Source organism: Callospermophilus lateralis, chromosome 18 (genome assembly GCF_048772815.1).
Source record: "Callospermophilus lateralis isolate mCalLat2 chromosome 18, mCalLat2.hap1, whole genome shotgun sequence".
Classification (NCBI taxonomy): domain Eukaryota; kingdom Metazoa; phylum Chordata; class Mammalia; order Rodentia; family Sciuridae; genus Callospermophilus; species Callospermophilus lateralis.
The window spans coordinates 7,032,132-7,054,978 of NC_135322.1; the positions used below are offsets into that span (position 1 = coordinate 7,032,132).

General features: G+C 49.6%; 2 protein-coding genes across 8 annotated transcripts; one reads left to right on the plus strand and one right to left on the minus strand.

Moving 5' to 3' along the window:
* Positions 1–1,905: 1,905 nt before the first annotated feature.
* Positions 1,906–8,880, minus strand: Dkkl1 (dickkopf like acrosomal protein 1). Its single transcript, XM_076837992.1, has 6 exons — positions 8,484–8,880; positions 7,421–7,556; positions 6,224–6,395; positions 5,637–5,777; positions 5,424–5,513; positions 1,906–2,267 (listed from the first exon to the last, which is right to left on the minus strand). Exons 3-6 carry the CDS (start codon positions 6,374–6,376, stop codon positions 1,959–1,961), a joined length of 693 nt encoding a protein of 230 aa, XP_076694107.1. The 5' UTR covers positions 6,377–6,395; positions 7,421–7,556; positions 8,484–8,880; the 3' UTR covers positions 1,906–1,958.
* Tead2 (TEA domain transcription factor 2) lies at positions 8,047–22,729 on the plus strand. Of its 7 annotated transcripts, none has more exons than XM_076837988.2 (13): positions 8,047–8,106; positions 9,819–10,056; positions 10,429–10,493; positions 10,926–10,988; positions 11,935–11,946; positions 12,175–12,282; positions 12,389–12,447; positions 14,764–14,828; positions 15,827–15,969; positions 18,467–18,640; positions 20,541–20,711; positions 21,290–21,442; positions 22,109–22,729. In XM_076837988.2, the coding sequence occupies exons 2-13, from the start codon at positions 9,825–9,827 to the stop codon at positions 22,220–22,222; spliced, it is 1,359 nt and encodes a 452-aa protein (XP_076694103.1). In that variant the 5' UTR covers positions 8,047–8,106; positions 9,819–9,824; the 3' UTR covers positions 22,223–22,729. The 7 variants fall into 7 exon arrangements, with proteins under 7 accessions (XP_076694103.1, XP_076694102.1, XP_076694099.1 ...); XM_076837987.2 differs by having other exon boundaries at positions 8,070–8,145; XM_076837984.2 differs by having other exon boundaries at positions 8,090–8,106; positions 9,347–10,056.
* Positions 22,730–22,847: the final 118 nt, after the last annotated feature.

Consider the following 22,847-nt stretch of genomic DNA (forward strand, 5'->3'; position numbering starts at 1 on the left):
AAAATGCAAATCAAAACTACTCTAAGATTTCATCTCACTCCAATCAGAATGGCGGTTGTCAAGAATACAAACAACAATAAGTGTTGGCGAGGATGTGGGGAAAAAGGCACACTCATACAATGCTGGTGGGACTGCAAATTGGTGCTGCCAATCTTAGAAAACTTGGAATGGAATCACCATTTGGCCCAGCTATCCCACTCTTTGGTCTATACCCAAAGGACTTAAAAACAGCATACTACAGCGATGAAGCCTCGTCAATGTTCATAACAGCACAATTCACAATAGCTAAACTGTGGAACCAACCTAGATGTCCTTCAATAGATGAATGGATAAAGAAACTGTGGGGCTGGGGTTGTGGCTCAATGGTATAGTGCTCGCCTAGCATGGTTGAGGTACTGGGTTCTATCCTCAGCACCACATAAAAACGAAATATATTGTGTCCACCTAGAACTAAAAAATAAATATTAAAAAATATACTGTGTCCACCTAGAACTAAAAAATATTAAAAAAAGAAACTGTGGTATATATACACAATGGAGTATCATTCAGCAATAAAAGAGAATAAAATTATGGTATTTGCAGGTAAATGGATAGAGTTAGAGAATATCATGCTCAGTGACGTAAGCCAATCTCAAAAAAAAAAAAAAAAAAGGCTGAATGTTTTCTCTGATAAGTGGATGCTAATCCATAATGGGGGTGGCATGGGATGAATGGAGGAACTTTGTTTGGGGCAAAGGGAAGTGGGGGGGTGGGGGCATGGGGATAGGAAAGATGGTACCTAGGTACATGTATGATTGCACGAATGGTGTGACCCTACTTTGGGACAACCAGAGAAGTGAAAATTCTGCTCTATTTATGTACAATGAATCAAAGAGCATCGTGCTATCATGTATAACTGATAAGAATAAATTAAAAAAAAACCTTGTCTGACCACCTAAGATGACTCTTTCCATTAATATCTAGGGTCAGTCTCTGTTCTGGGCACAGCATCCTGTAACCCTGTGGTTGCCTTAATCCTTCCTTAGTCTTTCTGTAACCCACATCATTGTGTGAAGTATGATGTGTGACCTGAGTGTTACAGATATTAGAAATTAAGCTTGGAATTGAATAAAAGAATGCATAATTGCCTTGGCCATGACACCAAGGGAACCATGAGTATTTTTTTGTGAATTAAAGTTGATGTAGCCTGTTAATTTACTCTTTTTTAAAAAAATATTTAGTTTAGATGGATATAGTACCTTTATTTTTTGTGTACTGAAGATGGAACCCAGTGCTCCACCATGTGAGGCAAGAGCTCTATCACTGAGCTACAACCCCAGCCCCTGTTAACTTATTATTTCATAAATTCTGACATTGTGGAAAGACAATATATGTTTGGTCTATATTAATGGCATAGCTCACTCATGACTTGAACTAAATTCTGCCAAAAACCTGAGTGGGAAGCAACTTCTTCTCAGAGCCCCATTACAAGGGCCCAGCCAGCTGATGCCTTGATTTTGAAACTCAAGACGGAGGGCTAGCTGAGCCATCCTGGATTTCCTACCTATTGATCTATGAATAGAACATTTGTATGGCTTTGGGTCATTGAGTTGGTGGTCATTTGTTATGGCATCCAGAGGAAACTAATTCAGGGACTAAGTGGAAAGAGAGAACTGAAGTGAGAGTTAGGGGCTGGGAGGACAGAGCAGGCTGGAGGTAACAGGTCAGAGGACTGAGTGGATAAATGGGGCCACAGGGGATGGAGTTGCTCAACCAGGAGACAGAATATGAATGAGAAAACCAAACCTGGAGACTTAGGTGAGAGCTAGAACAGCTGGACATGGTGTTCAGGCTCAGACTGGGGGCAACTATTGTGGTCTGGTTGGCCAGGGCTTGGGGACAGATCCCCAAAGGAAATAGTGCTGCTTGATGTAAGAAGAATTTTATTTCCATTTGGTGTGGGTTTCCGGTCCCCACTCTTATAGTTGCTGGGGGGGCCTGAGGATGTACAGGAAGTGGGTTTTGCGGGCAGGCAGCTTAGAGTGGGAGGAGCCCTGGGTCCCATCTTCCAGGACTTCCTCATGGCTTCCTTCTCGGAGCCCATCCCGGATGGCCTGCAGGCGATGCCGCTTCTCACTGAGCCAGTGACCCTCCTGGGCATCCTGGTGGGACCTCCTCCGTGGCAGCTTCATGATCCAGAAAGATACTCGGGGATGAGGTTCTGGGTGAAAGCTGTCCATGAATTTCTGGAGGGGAACCAGGGCTTCCTTCTCTTCCATCTTGGGTACCTGGGGAGGAAGAACAAGGAAACCAAATAGCACACCCATGGCAATCAATTCCCATGGGATTGTCCACCCCCTATGCAGCTGATAGGGTGCTTTGGACTTTGAAAAGCTTCTTTGAGGTTTACTGCGCACTTGGGTTTGCAAACACTTGATTAAAAATACTCAGGTTTATAGAACATTTTGGGACTGAAAATATATTTTTGAGGGGTTTCAAAAGGGATGTATAACAGAGTGCTTTGGAGTTTATAATGCCTTTTGGGATTACAAAGCACTTTCAGAGGTTTTGAAGGCAGTTTGAAATGGACAAAGCACTTTGGGATTAAAAGCTTTTGGGCTTACTAAACAAGCATGGCCATAAATGCAACGTGTCATCCTTGATTGAATCCTGGATCAAAAATGAAACCAGATTTCAAGGGCAGCTTTAAGTCAAATGGCAAATGGGAATATGGGCTGATTTGTTTATTGGTCTTTGCTACTCAATGTGTGGGCTGCTGTTGTGAGGCATGTAAATTAGTGAGTTCCACCCCATCTGGACTTGCCCAAGCAGTTGCAGTGTCTGCATCTGTAACAAACGGAGGTCTGAGAAGCACTGTAGGAGGTGTCTATTCTCACCAAATTCACACACATATACATATGTATATATCTTTTTATCTATCTAAACATTTTTTTTTTGGCAGGGGATGGGGGGAGATACTGGGCATTTAACCTAGAGGCAATTTGCTACTGAGCTACCTCCCCAATCCTTTTTTAATCTTTTATTTTGAGACAGGGTCTCACTAAGTAGCTTGGGAGCCTCTTTAAGTTGCTAAGGCTGACCTTGAATTTATAAGCCTCCTGTCTCAGTCTCCCCAGCTGCTGGGATGATAGGTGCACACCACTGTGCCCAGCTTCCCAAATCATATTTTGAAATCCTACCCTTCAATACCTCAGAATGTGACCTTATTTGTGAAAAGGGTCATTGCAGATTTAATTAGGATGAGGTCTTAGGATGATGACTCCTTGAAAAGAGGAAATCTGGTCATAGAAAGACACAATGGGAGGACGCCAGGCAAAGAGAAGACAGAGATTGGGGGGCAAGGCATATATAAGCCAAGGAACACCAAAGACTTCTAGTGAAACACCGAAGCCATGTTGAAGCATGGAACAGATTTCTTCACTCAGCCCTCAGGAGGAGTCATCTCTGTTGACATCTTGATCTTGAATACCCAACCTCCAGAACTTTGAGACAAGAAATTTCTGCGTTTTAAGCTACCTAGCTTGTAGTACACTTTGTTATGGCAGTCCTAGCAAAGAGATAACAGTTTGGGAGTTGGGCACAGTGGTACATGCCTGTAATCCCAGTGGCTCAGGAGGCTGAGGCAGGAGGATTGGGAGTTCAAAGCCAGCCTCAGCAATGGCGAGGTACTAAGCAACTCAGTGAGACCCTATCTCTAAAAAAAATACAAAATAGAACTAGGGATGTGGCTCAGTGGTCGAGTGCCCTGGAGTTCAATCCCTAGCACCAAAAAAAAAAAAAAAAAAAAGAAAAAAGAAAAGAAGAGAGTGATAACAACATTAAATTTGAGGTGTGTACTTAGGTCTTGAGGGAGAATATATTCTTCTTAGTAGATACTGTTGATGTATTTAGAGGTGAAGTATCCAGATGTCAACAAAATGTTAACAAGTTATGAATCTACTCCAGGTATTCTCAATCCAAATCAGGAAACATTTGTTGTCACAATTGGCGGGGTTGGGAGTGCTACTTTCTTCCAATGGGAGGCCAGGATGCTGTCAAACATCCTATAGTGCCAGGCTGGGGACATAGCTCAGTTGGTAGAGTGCTTGCCTTGCAAGCACAAGGTTCTGGGTTCAATTCCCAGCAACACACACACACACACACACACACACACACACACACACAAATCCTACAGTGTCCAGGTCGGCACCTGAGGACTGTCCTGCCCCAAATGCTAATGGCTCTGAGGTTGAGAAACTTTGGCCTATGGAAAAGGGAATACAATGACTATACTATTTTAAAAACAACAAGAACAAAAATTTTTTTTGTAGGTTTGTACTTTTTTCTTGTTATTGGTATATCTATCACCTCAAAACATTGATCATTTCTTTGTGTTTGGGGACATTTAAAAATCCCAGAACTGGGGTTGTGGCTTAGTGGTAGAGTACTTGCCTAGCAAGTGTGAGGCACTGGGTTCAATCCTCAGCCCCACATAAAAATCAATAAATAAAATAAAGATATTGAGTCCATCTAAAAATATATATATATTTAAAAAATCCCTCTACTGGCTCTTTTGCAGTATATAATTGTTATAGTTTGAAAAATTTAAAACAACTATATAAGAATGTGGGAACCCCATGGATACACCAAGCACTTTGAGATTCTTAAAACTTTTAGGTAAATATACTCTGATGACTGCAAAGCACTTTGGGATTAGAATCACACATAGAGGTTTATAAAGGTGAAGTACAACAAGTATTTGGAGTTCATAAAGCAACTGGATTAAAAAACACATCTTACAGTTTATAAGGTAGAGGTTGACAAAGAACTTTGAGATTTTAAAAAATATTCTGAGGATTTCAGAACACTTACACATTTTGAAGTTTACAAGGGTGAGCTTACCAAGCTCTTGCAATCAAAAGCACTTCTTGATTTACTTTTTTTTTTTTTTTTTTTTCAGTGCTAGGAATTGAACTCAGGGTCTTATGCATGGTAGGTAAGCACTCTACCACTGAACTACAACAGCAGTCTTCCCCCTTCCTTTTTTTCAGTACTGGGGATTAAAGCCAGGGCCCTTAACTATGGAGCTACACACTCAGTCCTTTTTAATTTTTTTTTTTGTTTTGAGACAGGGTCTTACTAAGTTGCCTAGAGTGATCTTGAACTTGCTGTCCTCCTGTCTCAGTCTGGGGTGTGCCACAATATCCTATTTGGCTTACTTTCAAAACACTTGGAGCTCACAAAACCCTCTGGAGTTTAGTAAATAGTTGGGGGTGTATTCTGAGGTAGTAAATCTCATTTTCTGAGTTGGCAGGTTACAAAGCTGAGGCCTAGAAAGAAGTAATTCCACAAAGAGAGAGGAGGTGGATCAACTCCTCCTCCCTCCTCCTAAACTATAGAAAATGTTGGGGACTTGACACTTTAGGGAAAGGGCATGTACTAACCTTCCAGTCACCTTCCAGGCTCCCCTCTGGTTCAATGGATGCCACTACCTTCTCGGAGATGAGCACCTCTCCTGTCTTGTTGTCAGTTACCTGTGAGAGGATGAGTTAAGAGAGTGAAAGTAAACCTACTTTCCTCCTCTGCCCTCCCCGCCCAACAGGTACTGCAGAGGGAGGGTTGATGGGGAGATACCAGGGACTTTCCTGCATACTCACCTTATCGATCTGGAGGTGACTGGAGAGGGTGTTATTCCCTAGGTGACGTTCCTGGTTCTCTTCTTGGTGGAAGTTCCTGGGAAGGCCCCGGAAGTCCATGGGTGCAGAGAAGAAGCTGTCCAGACCCCGTAGCAGGTCATCCTAATGCCAGAGGGGTAACCAGTAAGCTGTTGGACCTCACATCTCTCCAGTGCATTTGCAGCCCTGCCAGGATGCCCTAGAGGTCTTTCCCAGTCCCTCCCATCACTTTTCTTCTAGGTGCTTTGATCCTTAGAACCTAATCTTTCATTTACCAGCTTCATTTGTCTGGTCTGTACTCTCTGTTCAATTGCTTTACCATTCCTGACCCTCACCTGTCAATTTGTCTCTCTGTCCCTGTCCCCTCTCCTCCTCTTCCTCTTCCTTTTTCTCTTTCCAGTCTCATCTTCCATTCTCCTTGACTGTTACTTTTCCTCTCGTTCTTTTTTTTTGTTGCCCTGTCTCTTTGTCTTTTCCCCGTCTGATCCCATGCCCGGCCCTGACCTGTCTCTCACTGTCTTCCTGAAACCTTTCACTACTTCTTCCAAGCAACCCTTGCCATCACTTGCTTTCTGGAAAAGTCGACTGAAGCCTTGGAGTAGGCTCTGGAGGCCTAGAAAACCCGAGGATATCTCCTGGGAGTCAGTTTCGCGGATTGGGGCCGCAGAGGAGAGGGGCGCCAGGGCGGACCGGAGCAGCAGCAGAATCAGCGGATGCCACATTGCGGGATGGGAGAGGAGGCTATGGCAAGGGAAGGAGTTAGAACCCTCATCCCAGCAGTGGCTACTCATCACCCGCCCAAGACACCTCTTTCCTGCCCCTTGCCCGGTCCCTGTCTAGGCAACTCCCCACACCATGCCGATTAGCCCCTACTCCCCTTTTCTTCTACCCCCATCCCTTCCATCCAGCCTAGCCACCCCGCCTTCCAGACCCAGCTCTTTTGGGTTCTGCTACAGACACGGTTCTCATTCCTCACCTTTGCCCACGCCCCGCCCCTTCTTCTGGGCCCCGCCCTTATGCTAGACCACAGCCCGGCTGGCCACCGGACTCCAGGACCACTCCGGTCACCGGACCACTCCGGGCCACGGACTGTTAAAATCCAAACAGTTCTGGTCTCGAGCCAACGCTCGAGCCGTAGCCACCCTCTATTGTCTGACCACGCCCCCACCTGCTGACGTCACCCAAGAGCCAGGTCTTTACTTCAGGGATACGCCCCTGAGGACAGAGCCACGCCCACATTCTTTGTTAACCACACCCCTTAGCCTGGAGCCGCGCGCTCATTCCCGGGCCTCGCCTCTTTCATCGGACCACGCCCCTATCGGTCCACCTCGGCCCTGCAGGTGTTCTCTGATTCCGGCCCGCCCATCCGAGACTTCCACTAATCGCAGATGGCCACGCCCCGTAACGTCGAGCCACGCCCCCGCACCTGGGCCCCGCCTCAGCGCCTTATCTGGCTCCGGCGCTGTTTCATTCTCAAGTTCCTTGTGCTCTGGAAACTCCAGAGTCCGAGTGGTTCTTCTAGTTCCCTCACTCTTCAGTTCGATGTCTACTTCTGAGCCTTTCTACGTGTCCCTTCTCTTTTTCCCTCTCCGGTTCCACTTAAAAAGCCACGTTTTCTTCAGAAACACAGTCCTATACTCCATCTTCCAAGGAACCCTAAACCTGAACTACCTCTCCTTCAGGACCCAAAGGTCTGGAGCCATCCTCCTCTAGTCTTGTGAGTTAGAACACTGAGCCCTTCATCTTTAAGGAGTCAGGGACCTTACCTCTCTTCCCGTAGCCTCCGAGGCTCTCTCGGGGTCCTGGTCAGCTGCCATCGTCCACTAGTGCCTGGGGATGGGGGAGTGTGCGCCTCTGTGGACCTCCAGTAAATTCCGAGGGTCTTGCTCACGACTCTTAATTCTGGTAAGGACACAAGGATGCTGTGTTGTCATAAGAAATCAATTAAAATCCATCCCATGACACTAGTCTTCAAAAATAAAGTTGGGGATAACAATACGACTTTTTTGTGTTCACATCACTTCTACATCTCCGACACAAGCCCGGGGAGCCCGGGACTCGACCTCTCCGCGATCGCACCCACAAGTCCAGATCCCGGTGCCTCCGCCCTCAGACCCAGGAGTCTCGGCCCCAGCCCCCTTCTTCAGACACAGGTTTCTCGGCTCCCAACCAATCGCCCCCCTCACACCCAGGAGCACAAATTCCCAATCCCCCTCCTCTCCTAGGGCCCAATCATCCGAATCCCGAGTCCCTCCCAGCTTCCAGAAAGACTCCGTCTCTCCCGGAGCAAAAATCCTTCCCCAAACTGTCACCGACAGTTCCCCTTCCCGCAGTCGGCCTCCCGGGCCCGCCCCCCCTCCGGTCCCTCCCACTTTTCCCAAACAAAGCTCCCGGCAACTTTCTCCCTGGCAGCGCCCCGCCCGCCCGCGGCTCCCCAGCCCCAGGCCGGGAGGTAGGAAGGCGCCGGCGGGAGTCGGGATCCTGCTTTGGGGTGTGTGAGTTGGGGTGGGAAGTTATGCGTGATGAGGTGAGGCGTGTGTTTGTGGGACCGTCCCGCAACTGCTCGCCGCCCTCTTTTTGCCTGGGGGCCCGAGTTTGCGTTCGTGACCGAGCCCAAGTGTGGAGCTGGAACTTTCGAGGGAGTTAGGGTGTTGATGACGGGTCTGGTCCGGGAGTGTGCGCGCGGGAGTGGCTGAGAGCTGCGGACCCAGGCCCGGGCGTGCGGTGCGTGAGTGTGAGCGGTGTCCCTTTGCAGCGAGAAAGACCCCTTGCGTATTTCTGACCGAACTGGTGAGCTCGTGTGATTTATGGGCGTCTGATCTCCCTTACCAAAGAGGAAGGGTCCTGGGTGGTAGACGAAAAAACTATCTGGAGTCCTGGATGCTCTTTCTTGTCTTTTCGGAGATTTGTGGACTGGAGCGGTAAATTAGGGGGTATCTTTCTTACCCTGCTCCTCCGTCCCTTTGTCTGGCCACATGGGGGAGGGTTGGGCTGGGATTTTGGCCTACAGGGGTCCTGAATGCTGCAGCGCCACTGGACTCGGCTTGGGGTCTTTGTCTGCCTCCGCCCCGGGTCCAGGGTCCGAAGAAGGAGGGGGATGGGAACCTGGGACTCTGGGGTCCTGGGAAAGTCGTGAAAGACGTGGAGCCTCCAAGGAGGCGGGATCGGGTTGTATTGGAAAAAGTTTTCCCTGTTCCCGGCCTCCGGAAAGTCACTGGGAACTTGGATTGGATCTGAGCCCACGGCGCGGGGGGAAGGGAGGAGGCGGGGCCGAGGGCCGGAGGGGAGGCGCCCTCACTGGCCAGCCCCTCCCCGACGGGGGTTGTGGGAAGCTGGGGGAGGGGACGCCTGGGCCCTTTGTTCTGGCACTCCAGATGGCCAGGCGGCCTGTCCCCCAGGCTGTGGTTCTGTGGGTGCCCTTGGCTCCCAGCCTGTGGTTCTGTGGGCTTCCCCGTCCCCCAGCCTGTGGTTCTGTGGCTCTTTCCTGGCCTCCGTATCAGTTTCGGCCTAGTCTCTGTTCCTATCTCATTTGATCTCTCTGCCTCTCTCTCTGACCTCCTCCTCCTCTTCCTCTCTCTGGATGTCAGTCCGCTTCTCTCTGGATGTATCTCATTCACTCTGGTCTCTGCCCCCTCTCTCTGGGTCTATGCACAGTCTGCCTTGGGCCGATGCCCCTCCCCCTTCTCTTCTAGCAGCTGCCGCTGGCATCCTAGCACCTGTTCTTGGACGGGACTAGAAGGTTTCACCACTCTCCATTTCGACAATAACACGGCTCCTCTCTTTAAAACCAGTAATCTGCACCCAGAGTTTCAACCTTCATGGCCCTTGGCATTACTCTGGGGTATTCCGAACTTCATCTTAATCTAAGTTCCTCTGGAAACTCAGGGGAGAACAGCTCTCCTAAGCTACCCCAGAAATCTACCCCCTTTCTCCTCTAGGATCCAGGAGTCCTGGCCTCAGCCCTCCTCCCTCAGACCCAGGGGTCCAGGCCCAGTCCCCATCCCGCAGACCTAGGAGTCCTACCCCCAGCCCTTCTCCCTCAGACCCAGGGAGGGGTTCAGGACCCAGCTCTCCTCCCTCAGGCTCGGGGGTCTGACTCCTAGCCCTCACAGCTGCAAGCCTCTTTGGGTGGGAGGAAGGCCGCTGAGCTCTGTGTTCCTCCAGGCCCAAATGGGGGAACCCCGGGCTGGGGCCCCCCTGGACGATGGCAGCGGCTGGACAGGCAGTGAGGAAGGCAGTGAAGAGGGCACCGGCGGCAGCGAGGGGGCTGGGGGAGACGGGGGCCCAGATGCAGAGGGTGTCTGGAGCCCAGACATTGAGCAGAGCTTCCAGGAAGCCCTGGCCATCTACCCGCCATGTGGCCGTCGGAAAATCATTCTGTCTGATGAAGGCAAGATGTATGGTGAGTTCCAGTGCTTTTGACCTGACCCCCCACAGAGTAATAACAGTAGCCAACACTTATGGAGCTCTGAGCATTGTCCTTGAAAACATGCATTGTGCCCTCCCAGTGACTCTCAGTTAGAAACCAGCATCACCATTTGCACAGGTGAGGAAGCGGGCCTGGGAAGGTCAAGATGTTTGTCTAAGGTCAGAGCTAGTTATGTGGCAGGGATGGGATGTACTCCTAGGCAGTCTGGCCCCATAGAAGTGAGGAGACCAGCCCCCCAGCTTGCTATAACCCTTTGGGGACTGTTGCTACTCTCTTCTTTTCTGGTGTTCACTCTGTCGGGAAGTTCTCCTAATGGTCTAACTCTGTTTTAATTTGACTCTTCAGGTCGTAATGAACTGATTGCCCGCTACATCAAGCTGAGAACAGGGAAGACTCGGACTCGCAAACAGGTCTCAGAACCCATTTTGGGGCTTCTGTCTGGGGCCAGCTTGTCCCTTTAGGGCCATCTTTGTATGAGCTAATTCAGGCTCAAAAGGAGGTTCTGGTTCATGTGTTTTTGCTTGTGTCCTTGGCATGTCTGGAGGCCTGGTCTCTCTGCTTGACAGCAGTTTCCTAGCAGACAGAGAGACCAGGAAAAAGTCAAAGAGGGAAGGATGAAGACAGGACAGGAGCCTGGATTTGCTGGGTCAGGAAAGATGAGTGGTGTTAGTTCCTGGGAAAAACAGCTTGTGGGCACCACGTGTTTGAACACTGCAGAAATGACCTGTCTGCCTGTCACCCTTCAAGTGCTGGCAGCTCTGTGGGGCACCTGAGGGAAGGAAGGGGGAATGGACAGAGATGGGTGGTTGTGAGCTCAGTCTGCTTCTCCGTCAATACTGCAGGTCTCTAGTCATATCCAGGTTTTGGCTCGAAGGAAATCGAGGGAAATCCAGTCCAAACTGAAGGTAAATGCCCAGGCAGACACCCTGAGGGGCAGATGGAGACCTGGGGGAAGGGCCGAGACCCAGAGGGATGGGGAGGGAGACCCAGAAGACTGGGGGTACTGAGACCCTGGATAGGGAAAGACCTGAGAAAGGGAGGAGCCTGAGCTTGGGATAGGGAAGAAGGCAGGGCTGTGGGGACTCCCCAGAGGCTAGTGCTGTTGTCCCTCTTCCCTCTGCTCTTGGTCCTTCTTGGTGATCTCATTGCTTTTCCCCTCTTGTGCTCTGAGGGCCTCCTCTTTGACTCGTTTGGTTCATCCCCCCATCTCCAGCCCCCATGGGGCCTGCTGTTCTTTCTGTGCTCAGAAAGCTTCATTTCCTGTTGGAGATTTTCATATCCATTTTCTTTTTCTTTTTTTCTGTCTTCTGGATTTCCTATTTCTTCTTAGTCTGAGGCCCTCATTTTCTGTCCCTCTGGGTATAAGGTCTTCTCTGCCTCTTCTTTTAGACTTGGAGATAATCACTTCCTGTTCGTTTTTTCTTTTTTTGTACCAGGAAGCTTTCCCTTCCTTTCTCTCTGTGTCGAAAACCTTTGCTTCCGGCCTTTTCTATACTGTGTCTGTTCCCTCTCTGTTCTGCTTGGGATTAGGAAACACTTACCTTCTATTCCCTGGGGCTCTGTAATTCTCATTTCCTGTTGCCTGGGCATCTGGAAACCTCTATTTCCGGCTTTTTCTTGACTTAGAAACTCTCATTAGGGTCTTTTATTCTGGTCGCAGAAAGCCCTTTTTCTCTCTAGGGCTGGCCACCTCTGCTTGCTGATCCATATCCATCCATCACTCCCCCCCTTGCTCAGCTCAGGGTGCCAGGGCTGGGCAGGCTGGTAGGGTAGGGAGGTGGGGGAGTCCAGGCTTCCTTCCTAAGTGGTGTTTTCTTTCCTCCTGTGGAACCTTCCCTCACTTCTTTGCAGGCCTTGAATGTGGTAAGTGCCCCTGCCCATTTCCCACATACACTTACCCCAGACAACTGCCCCATCCCTAAGGAGACCAGGAGGGATAGAGGGCACTGGGGAAAGGGCTTAACCCTCCTTTGACCCTTTGCCTTGACTCCCTGGGTCTGTATCGCCCATCCTTGCCCCGCCTCATTATTGTCCCCCCTAGCAGTGTTGACTGGTGTCCCCCATTAATATGGACCTTCAACTTCCCCCCAGGACCAGGTTTCTAAGGACAAGGCTTTCCAGACGATGGCTACCATGTCCTCTGCCCAGCTCATCTCAGCACCCTCCCTGCAGGCCAAACTGGGTCCTGCTGGTCCTCAGGTGGCCTAGGCTGGGAATTGTGGGGGTTGGGCTGGAGGGGTGGGCCTGCAGTTGCCAACAGAGGACCGCCTGACCCCGCCCCCCACCTTCTTTGTCTTCTTTCTAGGCCACTGAACTTTTCCAGTTTTGGTCAGGGGGCTCTGGCCCACCCTGGAATGTTCCAGAGTGAGTACTTTGTGTTCTGGCTTGGCACCTGACCCCCACCCTCCACATTTATGACCTCACCTTACACCTTCCAACTCTCTTTTGAACACAAATTCTGGAGCCAAGCTATTTGGATGTGAATCCTCGTCCTGCTCCTTGTTGTTCATGGGCCCCTGGGTACGTGATTTCAGTGCTCAGAACCTCAGTTTCTTCATCTCTAAAATGGGGGGCAATAACTGTCTCACAACCTTGTTGGGATTTAACCCTGTTGGGATAAATGAGTTTAACCTGTGTATAATGTTTAGCGTAGGACCTGCATATAGGAAGTGCTCAGGACCGGGTCTGAGCTGGGCTAGTGGGGAGGGGATGGGGCAGCAGGAGCCCAGAGGAGAAGGGATGCCATAGGCCCTGTCAGGCTGGGACGGAGGGAGGAGGCTGATGACTTGAGTTGGAGGGGCTGTCTGGAGATGTGCAGCCTGTGAGAGGAGTGGGTTTTGGCCTGGAGGATATTATGAGAAAACAGCTTCCCAGAGGGATCGTCTGGGCCCCAGAGGCTCATGGGAAGGCACTTGTAAGTCCAGGGTGTTAGGAGCCTCTGTATGTCCAGAGGCTGCTGGGACTGGTGAGGGGAGTTCCAGAGACTCATGGGAAGGGCATTTTCCATCCCAGAGAGGAACCAGTGGACCCAGCCTGGGTATTGGAAGGGCAGTGTGGCCCCAGGGAAGTGTTGAGGGTATTGGCAGAGAAAGGGTTAGGTGACAGACTGGGGTATCCAGTTTGGGAGTGGAGACATTAAACTGTGGACAGAGGAGAATGTTAGAACAAGTCCCTGGGGCTGAAGGAATCACAGGTTTGCCAGGAAGCCATTACAGGAGGGGCTGTTCACCAGCACTGTACTGAGTGCTGGGCTCCCCGCTTTCATGGAGCTGATATTCAAGTGTGTGTTGGGGTGCTGAATGTTAATTAAATCATCACCTACATAAAAACATGAAATTGAGATGTGTGAAGTGCTGTGAAGAACCACGGGAGCTTCTAGGTTGGAAGAGAAAGTTCTGGGGATTTCTTTGAGGAGATAACATTGAAGACCGAGGAAGGCTTAACCAGGTAAAGGATGGGGGTGGGAGTATTTCAGGCAGAGAAAATAGCACCCTGAAGTAGGAAAGTGGTGAGATCCAGGAAGTGAAAGATGCCAGTGTTTAGCAAATGGCCAGTCAGGTATTTACTGAGCACCTATAAAGTGCCTGGTGCTGTGTTCAGTTTTGAGATCCCACAGTGAACAAGGGAGACCGAATCCTCATCTTCATGGAGCTTATATAGTTGAGGAGGGGAGGAGATAGACAGTAAACATGTAAACATTAAGAATTAATAAGAAAAGGAATGACTGAGAAATAAAGCAGGGTACACATGCTCTATTTTATTTACTTTGTTTATTTTTTGGGGGGGCCTTCCACTTGCTGGACAAGAGCTCCAGCACTGAGCTACCCACCAGCCTCAAGAGCTCTGTTTTAGACAGGAGTCAGGAAAGCCCTTTCTGAGAAGGTAGCATTAGAGTAATGAGCCTGATGACAAAAAATCATGTCAATAGCAGAGCATTGGAGTTTAGCGTTCAGAACTGAAATGACAAGGACTGGGGCAGAGGCCCCGGGAGGTGGGGTCCGAAGGTCCCTGGAGCTCCTTTCTGATCCTGGTCTTTTGACCCTTGACTTCTCTCCTGACCTCTGACTCCCAAGTTTCCTCACCACCCTCTCTCCTGGGCTACCTCTGGGCTTCTGGGGCTGTGTCTGAACCTATGGCCATTAGCTGTAGGTGGCTATTTACATTAAAATTAAATGATGTGGAAATTCAGTTCTTGAGGTGTGCTGGCCATGCTGCTGCTCAGTCACATGTGGCCAGTGGCTACTGCATTGCGTGGAATGTTTCCATCAAACAGAAAGTTCCACTGGATGGCCTTCCCACCCTGGCCTTTGGCTGGATGTCTAGTCATTTCTTCCAATACTCCTCACCCTTCAATCTCTCCTTTCTCAAAACCCTCCATCTTCTGTGTCTTCTCCCATCTCTTAAGACCTGCTTTCTCTTCTCTTTCTGGCATTTTATGAAAGGCACTGGGTTTGAGTCTAGGCTCCACTTCACCCTAGCTGTGTGGCTTTGAGCAGGTTGATTGTTCTCTCTTTGCCTCAGTTTCCTCATTTGCAAAATGAGAAGAGCAGTAATTACACCTACCTCATTGGGTGTGAGTGTTCAATGAGACCATGCGCGTAATGTGTTAGCACAGGGTCTGCAGTCCCCGCCTCCCTGCACCTCTCCACTCTGCTGACCCTGGCTTCCTTTGTCCCTTAGCGTGAAGCCATTCTCACAGACACCGTTCTCCTTGTCACTGACTCCCCCATCTACTGACCTCCCAGGTAAGAGTCTGTTATCTTCCTCTCCTTGTGTGCCCTCTCTACCTTTGACCCCAGGTCTCTCCTTCAACCTTCCATTAGTCAGGGAACACATTCTTACCGAGGCAGGGTGTCTGGCCGGGGGGAGGGTGTTTGTTTGGAAAGGTAAGTGGCAGAATTTGCAATGGTTAGGAGCACAGCTTCTGTATCTAAACATCCTGGATTCGTGTTCTGCCACGTGCTAGTTTATAAGACATTGGGAAGTGTATTATCAAGATTCTTTCAGTTGCAAGAGAAAGAAACCCAAATAAAACTGAATAGAGTGAAGAAAAAGAATTTACTGGTTTCAAGTAACATATAGTCCAGAATTGTGGCTTCAGGCATGGCTGGCTCTAGGGGTTCTTAGGGTAGCACCAGGACCTACTTCCATCTGCTTTCTTCAATGGCACTTCCATTTCCCACCTGGCAGCCAAGATGGTTTTCAGAAGTCCATGCTGATGTGACCCTCAACATCAACATTAACTGGTGAAAGAGCAAGTCCAATACCTATGGCTGCAAGTAATATAATATCCAAACGACTAGTGCCTTACATAGTAGAGGCTTTAATGATTCCACATAACAACTCTGCAGGTGGGCTGCCTTTGTGTTCAGCAGCTCAACAATATCAGGATTGGCATCTCTGTAGTTCCCTTGGCCTCTGTCTTATTGTGGCTAGATGGCTTCTCTAACCCCAGACATCACATTCTCAAGCAGGACTTGGCCAGGGCCAAAAACTTTCTCCTCCCAAAGTTCTGTCTTTTTTATTCAGGAAGAAACTCCTTCCCAGAAGCCCCCCAGCAGATTTCCCCTAACGTCTCATTGGCCAGGACTGTGTCACATGGCCACCTCTAGCTGCATGGGAGGCTGGGAAAGTGAGTATTTAGCTTTTTCAGCTTCTAAGCGGAGGCAGGCAAGAGAGCACAGTGCCTGAGATAGTCAGTAAATGTTAGCCATTTTTATTGTTTTTTCTTCTCTTTTTCTAGGGTACGAGCCTCCCCAAGCCCTCTCACCCCTGCCTCCACCTGCCCCATCACCGCCAGCCTGGCAGGCTCGGGCTCTGGGCACTGCCCGGTTGCAGCTAGTGGAGTTCTCAGCCTTTGTGGAACCACCCGATGCAGTTGACTCTGTGAGTGAGGTTTTGGGATTGTCACTGGGGGATTTGGGAACTTGAGGGTGATGGGGAGGGAATGCATAGAGTGGTGCCTCCCTGAATGGAGGGCGTGTGAAACTGGCTGCTGGGCCCCACCCCCAGAATTTCTGATCTAGATGGGAAGCTTGAGAATTTGCATCGCCAACCACTTCCCAGATGATATTGAGGCAGCTGGTCCCAGAGACCACGTTTTGAGAACCACTAGCATAAAGGAACTGGAAGGTCATGGGGTCTCAGGGTGTGAAGATCAGAGAAACTCCTCAGGACATCATCCATCCATCTATTCATTCATTCACCAAACACATTTGAATTCCTGCTGTTTGATAGGTTTTTGAGATATACATTAGGAACCTGGAGAAGCAGATCTTATTGCTGGGGGCTCAGATTTCTCCTTGGATAGGATGAAGATGGATGCTGTGCTAGTCAGGATGGGCTAGCTGTTAGAAGAAACAACTCTCAGCTTTCAGGCATTGAACACCGTAGACATTTTTTACTCATATTTCAATGTAGGTGTTCAGCAGGAATCTTCCACATGGTGATTTGGGGATCCAGGCTCCTTCCATTTTATGGTTCTGCCATTTTCTAGGACTTCAAAATCTGTTGCTGGATTCTCTGCATCTGGCCAGCAGATGGAGGAAGGGAGAGAGGCGAGATTATTCTGGTTTTTTTTTTTTTTTTGCCTCTGGCTTGGATGTGGCATTGATCAAGTCTGGTTACATCCCATTGGCTAATACTTTATCATGTGGTTCCAGCTAACTGCAAAGGGACCTGGGAAATGTAGTTTAGTGCAGTGAAAAGGAGTTTGAATCCATAGCCACACAAGCACCAATGGAATCACCAATCACAGTAAATGGTGATGCTGCTAAAACTTGAATTAGAGTAGGTTAAAATCTTTCCATGCCACTTGAGGGAAAAATTAAAGTCCGTTCAGTTGCCCACAAAGATCTGCACCTGCTTGGTGCAGTGTCACACACCTGTAATCCCAGCGGCACGGGAGACAGACAGGAAGATCATGAGTTCAAAAGCCAGCCTCAGCAACAGGGCGAGGTGGTAAGCAACTCAGTGAGACCCTGTCTCTAAATAAAATACAAAAAAGGGAAAAAAAAAAAAAGGGCTGGCGATGTGGCTCAGTGGTCAAGTACCCCTAAGTTCAATCCCTGGTACCAAAAAAAAAAAAAAGACATCTGTACCTTTCCATTCCCTCTCTGCTTGGACCTTCTGTCCTCTCATACTGGTTTAGTCTGCTCCAGCCACACCAACCTGCTTGCTCTTTCTTGAACACACCTGGAATGTGCAAACCTCAGACCACGTCGTGACTCATAATCACATACCTTCAGGACAGTTTATTTTCTCATAGGCTTTCCCAAACCACTTGATGAAAATTTCAGGTGCCGTCACTTTCAGCTTCTTTATTATGATTTCTTTTCATAGCATACATTGCTCCTTGAAATTTACATTAATTGTAGGCTGATTTTTAAGTTTTCTTTCCCTGCCAGTAAACTGTGAAATCCATGAGGTCATAGACTTTGTCTTGTAGTGCCAGGACAGAATAATGTCTGCATACAGCAGGTTTCTCAATGCATGTCTGTTGAATAATGAGTATGTGCTGGCATTGAGGAAACTCAGTTTTTGTGGAAATACAGAGGAATAATTCTCCCGGGGAGTCAGCAAAGGCTTCCTGAGATGACAGTAATTGAATTGGGCTTTGAGGGTTGCATAGGGGTTTGCCGTGTGCAGCATTAGATGCTCCAGGAGTAGAGATGGGCAGAGCATGGAATTTCCAGGGAAACAAATAATAGAGTAGTAGGGAGGGGGTGAGGCTGGGGATGGGTGGGTGCTGCTGGTTTTCAGCTTGCTGCTTCTTAAGGGCAATTGGGGAACCATGGAAAGGATGGGAGTAGAGAGATCCTGTCTGACTGTGATCAAAGGAGGCTTCCGGAGTTAGGTGGATTTGATTAACTTGGGTCTGGAAAGATGGACAGAAGATTTATACTGGAGGAGAAGATGGGAGAAATTAAGAAGTCATGAGAATGGGGACAGATAGGGAGTCTTGGATATGGGCTATGTGGATTCCCATCCATACATCCATCCAACCACCTATCCATCCATTGAATGTTCATGAGCACTTGTTGTGTACAGGGCTGGGTTGTGGGTTTTTCCTGGAGGCACTAGGAAGCCATGGAAGGACTATGGACAGGAAAGGGCCAGGGTGTGCTCTCTGGAGAGCCCTGTGAGGAATGAGATGGAGGGGAGACGGTGGAGACTGGGAATTCAGAGCGGAGGCTGGGGTCGTGCTGGGGGCCCAGGAACTGGGAGTGCTTTTGGGGGCAGATGGGTGTGAACAGTGTACCAGTGAACAATGTGGAGCACCAGGTAGGTCTGTGGGGATGGTGACAGTGTGGGATGGCCTCGTGCAGTGAGGTCAGGAGTCCAGTCCACTCCCCACCCCCCACTCACGGTTGCCCCTCCTCAGTACCAGAGGCACCTGTTTGTGCACATCAGTCAGCATTGTCCCAGTCCTGGAGCACCGCCATTGGAGAGTGTGGATGTCCGGCAGATCTACGACAAATTTCCTGAGAAAAAGGGTGGTCTGCGGGAGCTGTATGATCGAGGCCCTCCACATGCCTTTTTCTTGGTCAAGTTCTGGGTGAGTTCTGGAAGCAAAACCAAAAGTGCTTAAAGACCATGTGACATCCCAGCTAAGGCCACTTGCTGGATGGAAGAGTCTCAGGACTTCTTAGGACAGCCTGAGCCTTACGGGTCAGTCCTCAGGGCTTGAGTGTCAGTCTCTGTTGCAAGAAGGAATGCTGAGGAGTCCAGCCCCTGGAGCGGGATGGAGGCACTTGAGACTCCCCAGAACCCACTAGGCTGCCACCCCAAGTCATGGGAGTAATGTGTCTTAGGATTGGCTTTCCACGTTCAGGTCACTCCAGGCCCCACCTGACCACACCAACCTTGTTGCTAAGGAACAGCCACCTCCCTTAGCCCATGGAGTTGTGGAGGATTCTGGTCTCTATAGGTGGGACTGAGACTTTGCTAGTTTCCACCAGATTGCTAGAGAATGTCTTGCCCTGGGGAAGTGACTAAAGGAGCTGGGGAGTGGCTTTGTAAAGTTCTGTATTTAACAATCATTTATTGAACGTTTATTATACCTGATACCAGGTGCTATACATACTCAGCCCTTGGTGTATCTGGATTTCACATCCACAGATTCATCAAGCTGCAGGTAGAAAATGTAGTTAGGGCTACGAAGGTTGTGTTTGTGCTAACATGTACAGATTTTTTTTTTTTTTGTCATTATTCCCTAAACAATACAGTATAACAACTATTTACATAGCATTTACATTGTATGAGGTGTTATAAGTCACCTAGAAGTGATTTAAAGTATACAGGAGCATGTGTGTAGGTTATATGAGGAACTTCAGGGTCTACAGACCTTGGAATCTATGGGGAATCCTGGAATCAGTACCCATGGAAACCAAGGGATGACTGTATATAATTGTGACTAAGGATCCATCTTGGGTGTTTTTTAGGCCTATTTGGTTTGTGTCCAGTATAATAACTGACACTACAGGGGCTCAACAAATGTTTTCTGAATTTCAAGGGGATGTTAACTCCTGAGGTAACCAGGGTGGTGGAGGGATCTAGTCTCTCAGGAGAAAGCCTGCTGGGGCCTTGAGCTGTCCTGGTCTTGTTGGGTATGACTGACTATGGTTTTAAAGCTTTCTGATTTGTGGTGTGAAGGCCCAAGATGACTCTAGGTATGTGCTGCAGAGATCTTGGGCACTGTTAGGGCTTAAGACAGGCCCCACCAACTCCCAGGTCTTGAGAGACACCTACTTAGGAAGCCTGCTGATAAGGGCTTGGGTGTTGCCTGGCTTCACAGGGTCCTGTTGCCAGGATGGAGGATGGAGTCGAGCTTTTGAGGAGACTGACCTGGCAAGATGTTAACAACTTAAAGTTAGGAAGAGGAGAGGTATCCTCTACCTCCCAAGGAGGTGGCTCAGACTCAGGCTTCATTAGGCCCCTCCTGGTCTAATGACACTTGACCACCTGTCTGCACACTTGGCATCTGGGATGACGGAGGGGGCCTTACCTGGGAGCACCAGCTGAAAGTGCTGGAGAGTGTTCTGGAGAGGAGTCCAGCCCTGTTGCTAGGGAGTAGTATTTACCTTAACAACCAAGGTAGTGAAGGGCTCTGAGGGAGGCCATTGGGTCTCAACCTGTTGCTAGGGGTAACTGCCTCCTTAGTAACTGGGCCCATGGAAGGGGCTGAACTCTTATGTTAGGGCTTCAAGGGGAAAAATATGAATTCCAGAATTCCTTGGCTACTGGGGAGAGAGTGTCAGAACCATTTTGAGGACCCAGACTTTTCTAATACTGATGGGATGTGTGGGTCTTCTCCAGAAACCAGCTCATGGAGATACGGGAACTTTGAAAGCTGAGGAAGATGGTGGACAACTACAGGGGCAACAGGAAACCAGGCTCTGGGGCAGGGTTTATAAAGATGTCCCCTCCTACTCACCCTGTGCTTCCCCATCTCCCAGGCGGACCTGAACTGGGGCCCAAGTGGTGAGGAGGCGGGGGCTGGCAGCAGTGGCGGCAGCAGCGGTGGCTTCTATGGAGTGAGCAGCCAGTACGAGAGCCTGGAGCACATGACCCTCACCTGCTCCTCCAAGGTCTGCTCCTTTGGCAAGCAGGTGGTGGAGAAGGTGGAGGTGAGGCTGGAGGTGTGGGCGCCATCTCCCTTCTGGGGGTGCCACACAGACCGTGAGCCATGATGGCACAGGCATTTGTGGGGTGTAGGTTGCAGTCGCAGCTTCTGGGGGTTTTAGTGTGTGAGCTTGGAGCTAATACAGGCTTCGGAAGCCACAGATAGGGGGCATTTTGAGGGTGGAAAGGTGTGAAGATTGTCAGTAAGATTCAAAAGACTATGGATATGAAGGATTTGCAGGGCAAAGAGGTTCAGAAGTCACATTTAGGGCTTGCTGGGACCTTGGGGGTTTTCAAGTACAGTTTGTAGGTATCATGGGGCAAGGGTCTTGGAGGGTTTGGAGGTCCAATAAGGTTGTTGAGAGTTCAGAGGACGTGGAGGGGTTTCTGGTTTGCCTGCTCAGATCCTATGTCAGAAGACACTGAGTGTTCAGTGCCTGGTCTCTGGGCACTGAGGGTGGGTTGCTGGAGGGGAGACAGTGGTGGAAGTGAGTGTGGCATCTGAGCGGCATGCTGGGCTCCATTCCTAGGTGCCCTGTGTGTGTCTTAGCCACTGTCCTCCCCACTCCCTGTCCCCATTCAGACGGAGCGGGCCCAGCTAGAGGACGGGCGCTTTGTGTACCGCCTGCTGCGCTCACCTATGTGCGAGTACCTGGTGAATTTCTTGCACAAGCTGCGGCAGCTGCCCGAGAGATACATGATGAACAGTGTCCTTGAGAACTTCACCATCCTCCAGGTGACGTGGGGGTGGGGTCTGGCTGGAACAGGGGCCCTGACGTAGAGAAGAGTGCTCTCCACAGATCCTTAGCTTAGGGGATCCCTTTACCCAGGGGACTGATGCAGAGGGAGCTCCACAGGGAACCCTCATCCTGGAAATTGAGGCAATAGGGACTCCAGAGATGACCCTTAGCTCATAGGCTCTGTTCCCCTAGGGAGCTGATGTGATGGGGGACTTTACAGCACTCTCACATAGGAGGATCCCTCTCATTGGGGAAATTGACATGGGGGACACCTCAAGGTGATTCTTAGTTTCCCAGGGAATCTACCTTGGCTCAGGGATCATGAGCTAAAGGGAGTCCATTTAATTTGGGGGGATGTGCTGAGGTAGAGACCTGTTGACTGTGGCATCTGGTGACTCTTTTTACCTATGACATGGTGGAGATCTCTGAAACCTGGGGAATATGACGTGGTAGGATTCGAGGCCTCTCCACTGCTGTTCCTCAGCTTAGGGACAATCCCTATTGTCCAGGGAACCTGACCCATTGGGCACCTTTTTACTTGGGGGAACATAATGTGGTTTACTGGCAGGTGGTAAAGAGGCCTGCTGGGAGTCCCCTGGTAGCCTGGGAAGGCCCCAGGGATCCTTCTAAGCATAAGCCCATTCTCCTGGCTTCCCTGGCAGGTGGTGACAAACAGAGATACCCAGGAACTGCTGCTCTGCACCGCCTACGTCTTCGAGGTCTCCACCAGTGAGCGTGGGGCCCAGCACCACATTTACCGCCTGGTCAGGGACTGAAGAAGGAGCCCACAGTTGGCTCAACCCCAGAACACCTTCCTCCTAGGAAGGACCCTTCAGCTCTCTTCACGATTCTTATTTGGGAAGGGGGCTATGATGAAAGGGGCTGACCACAGAGGCCTGAACAACGAGGACTGTCTCCTATTAGAAAGGACCCCCAAATGTGCTTGGTGAGCTGAACAAACCAGGACTGAAGATAGACCCCAGTACTGGGACCTCACAGGGGGTGTCTGAAACTCCTGAGCATCAGGGATTGGGGACAGGAATAAGACCACCCCCAGGTACACCACTGGTTTCCTGACCTCTAGCTCTCTTCTGGATGTTTTGGCAGGCCCTGGTTCCACATTGGCTTGTCTTCCTTCCTTTTTTCCAGCTGTCTCCTCCCCTAAATGTCTGCCCCCCCTTCTGATCTGTGATGTCACAAATTGAGGATTAACCTTTCTGTGCAGAGCCAGGTGGGCCCTGCAAATATTTTGTTTTTTAAAAAATATAACGTATTTATACGTGGGTGTTAGGTTGTGACTTTTTCGCAGCTGGGTAAAGAGAGGGGTGCTTCTTTCTAATCTCATCTCCCTTCTTCTACGTGAGCCTCGGGTTAGATTGCTGCTTTCCCCATTCAAAGCGT

Coding starts and splice junctions, on each gene's coding strand:
- Tead2 (XM_076837988.2), top strand. CDS start 9,825: ATGGGGGAACCCCGGGCTGGGGCCCCCCTGGACGATGGCAGCGGCTGG. Junction 10,494..10,925: donor AGACTCGGACTCGCAAACAG/GTCTCAGAACCC, acceptor TCAATACTGCAG/GTCTCTAGTCATATCCAGGT. Junction 21,443..22,108: donor AGAACTTCACCATCCTCCAG/GTGACGTGGGGG, acceptor CTTCCCTGGCAG/GTGGTGACAAACAGAGATAC.
- Dkkl1 (XM_076837992.1), bottom strand. CDS start 6,376: ATGTGGCATCCGCTGATTCTGCTGCTGCTCCGGTCCGCCCTGGCGCCC. Junction 5,778..6,223: donor TCAGTCGACTTTTCCAGAAA/GCAAGTGATGGC, acceptor CTCTGGCATTAG/GATGACCTGCTACGGGGTCT. Junction 2,268..5,423: donor GCCTGGAAGGTGACTGGAAG/GTTAGTACATGC, acceptor CTTCCTCCCCAG/GTACCCAAGATGGAAGAGAA.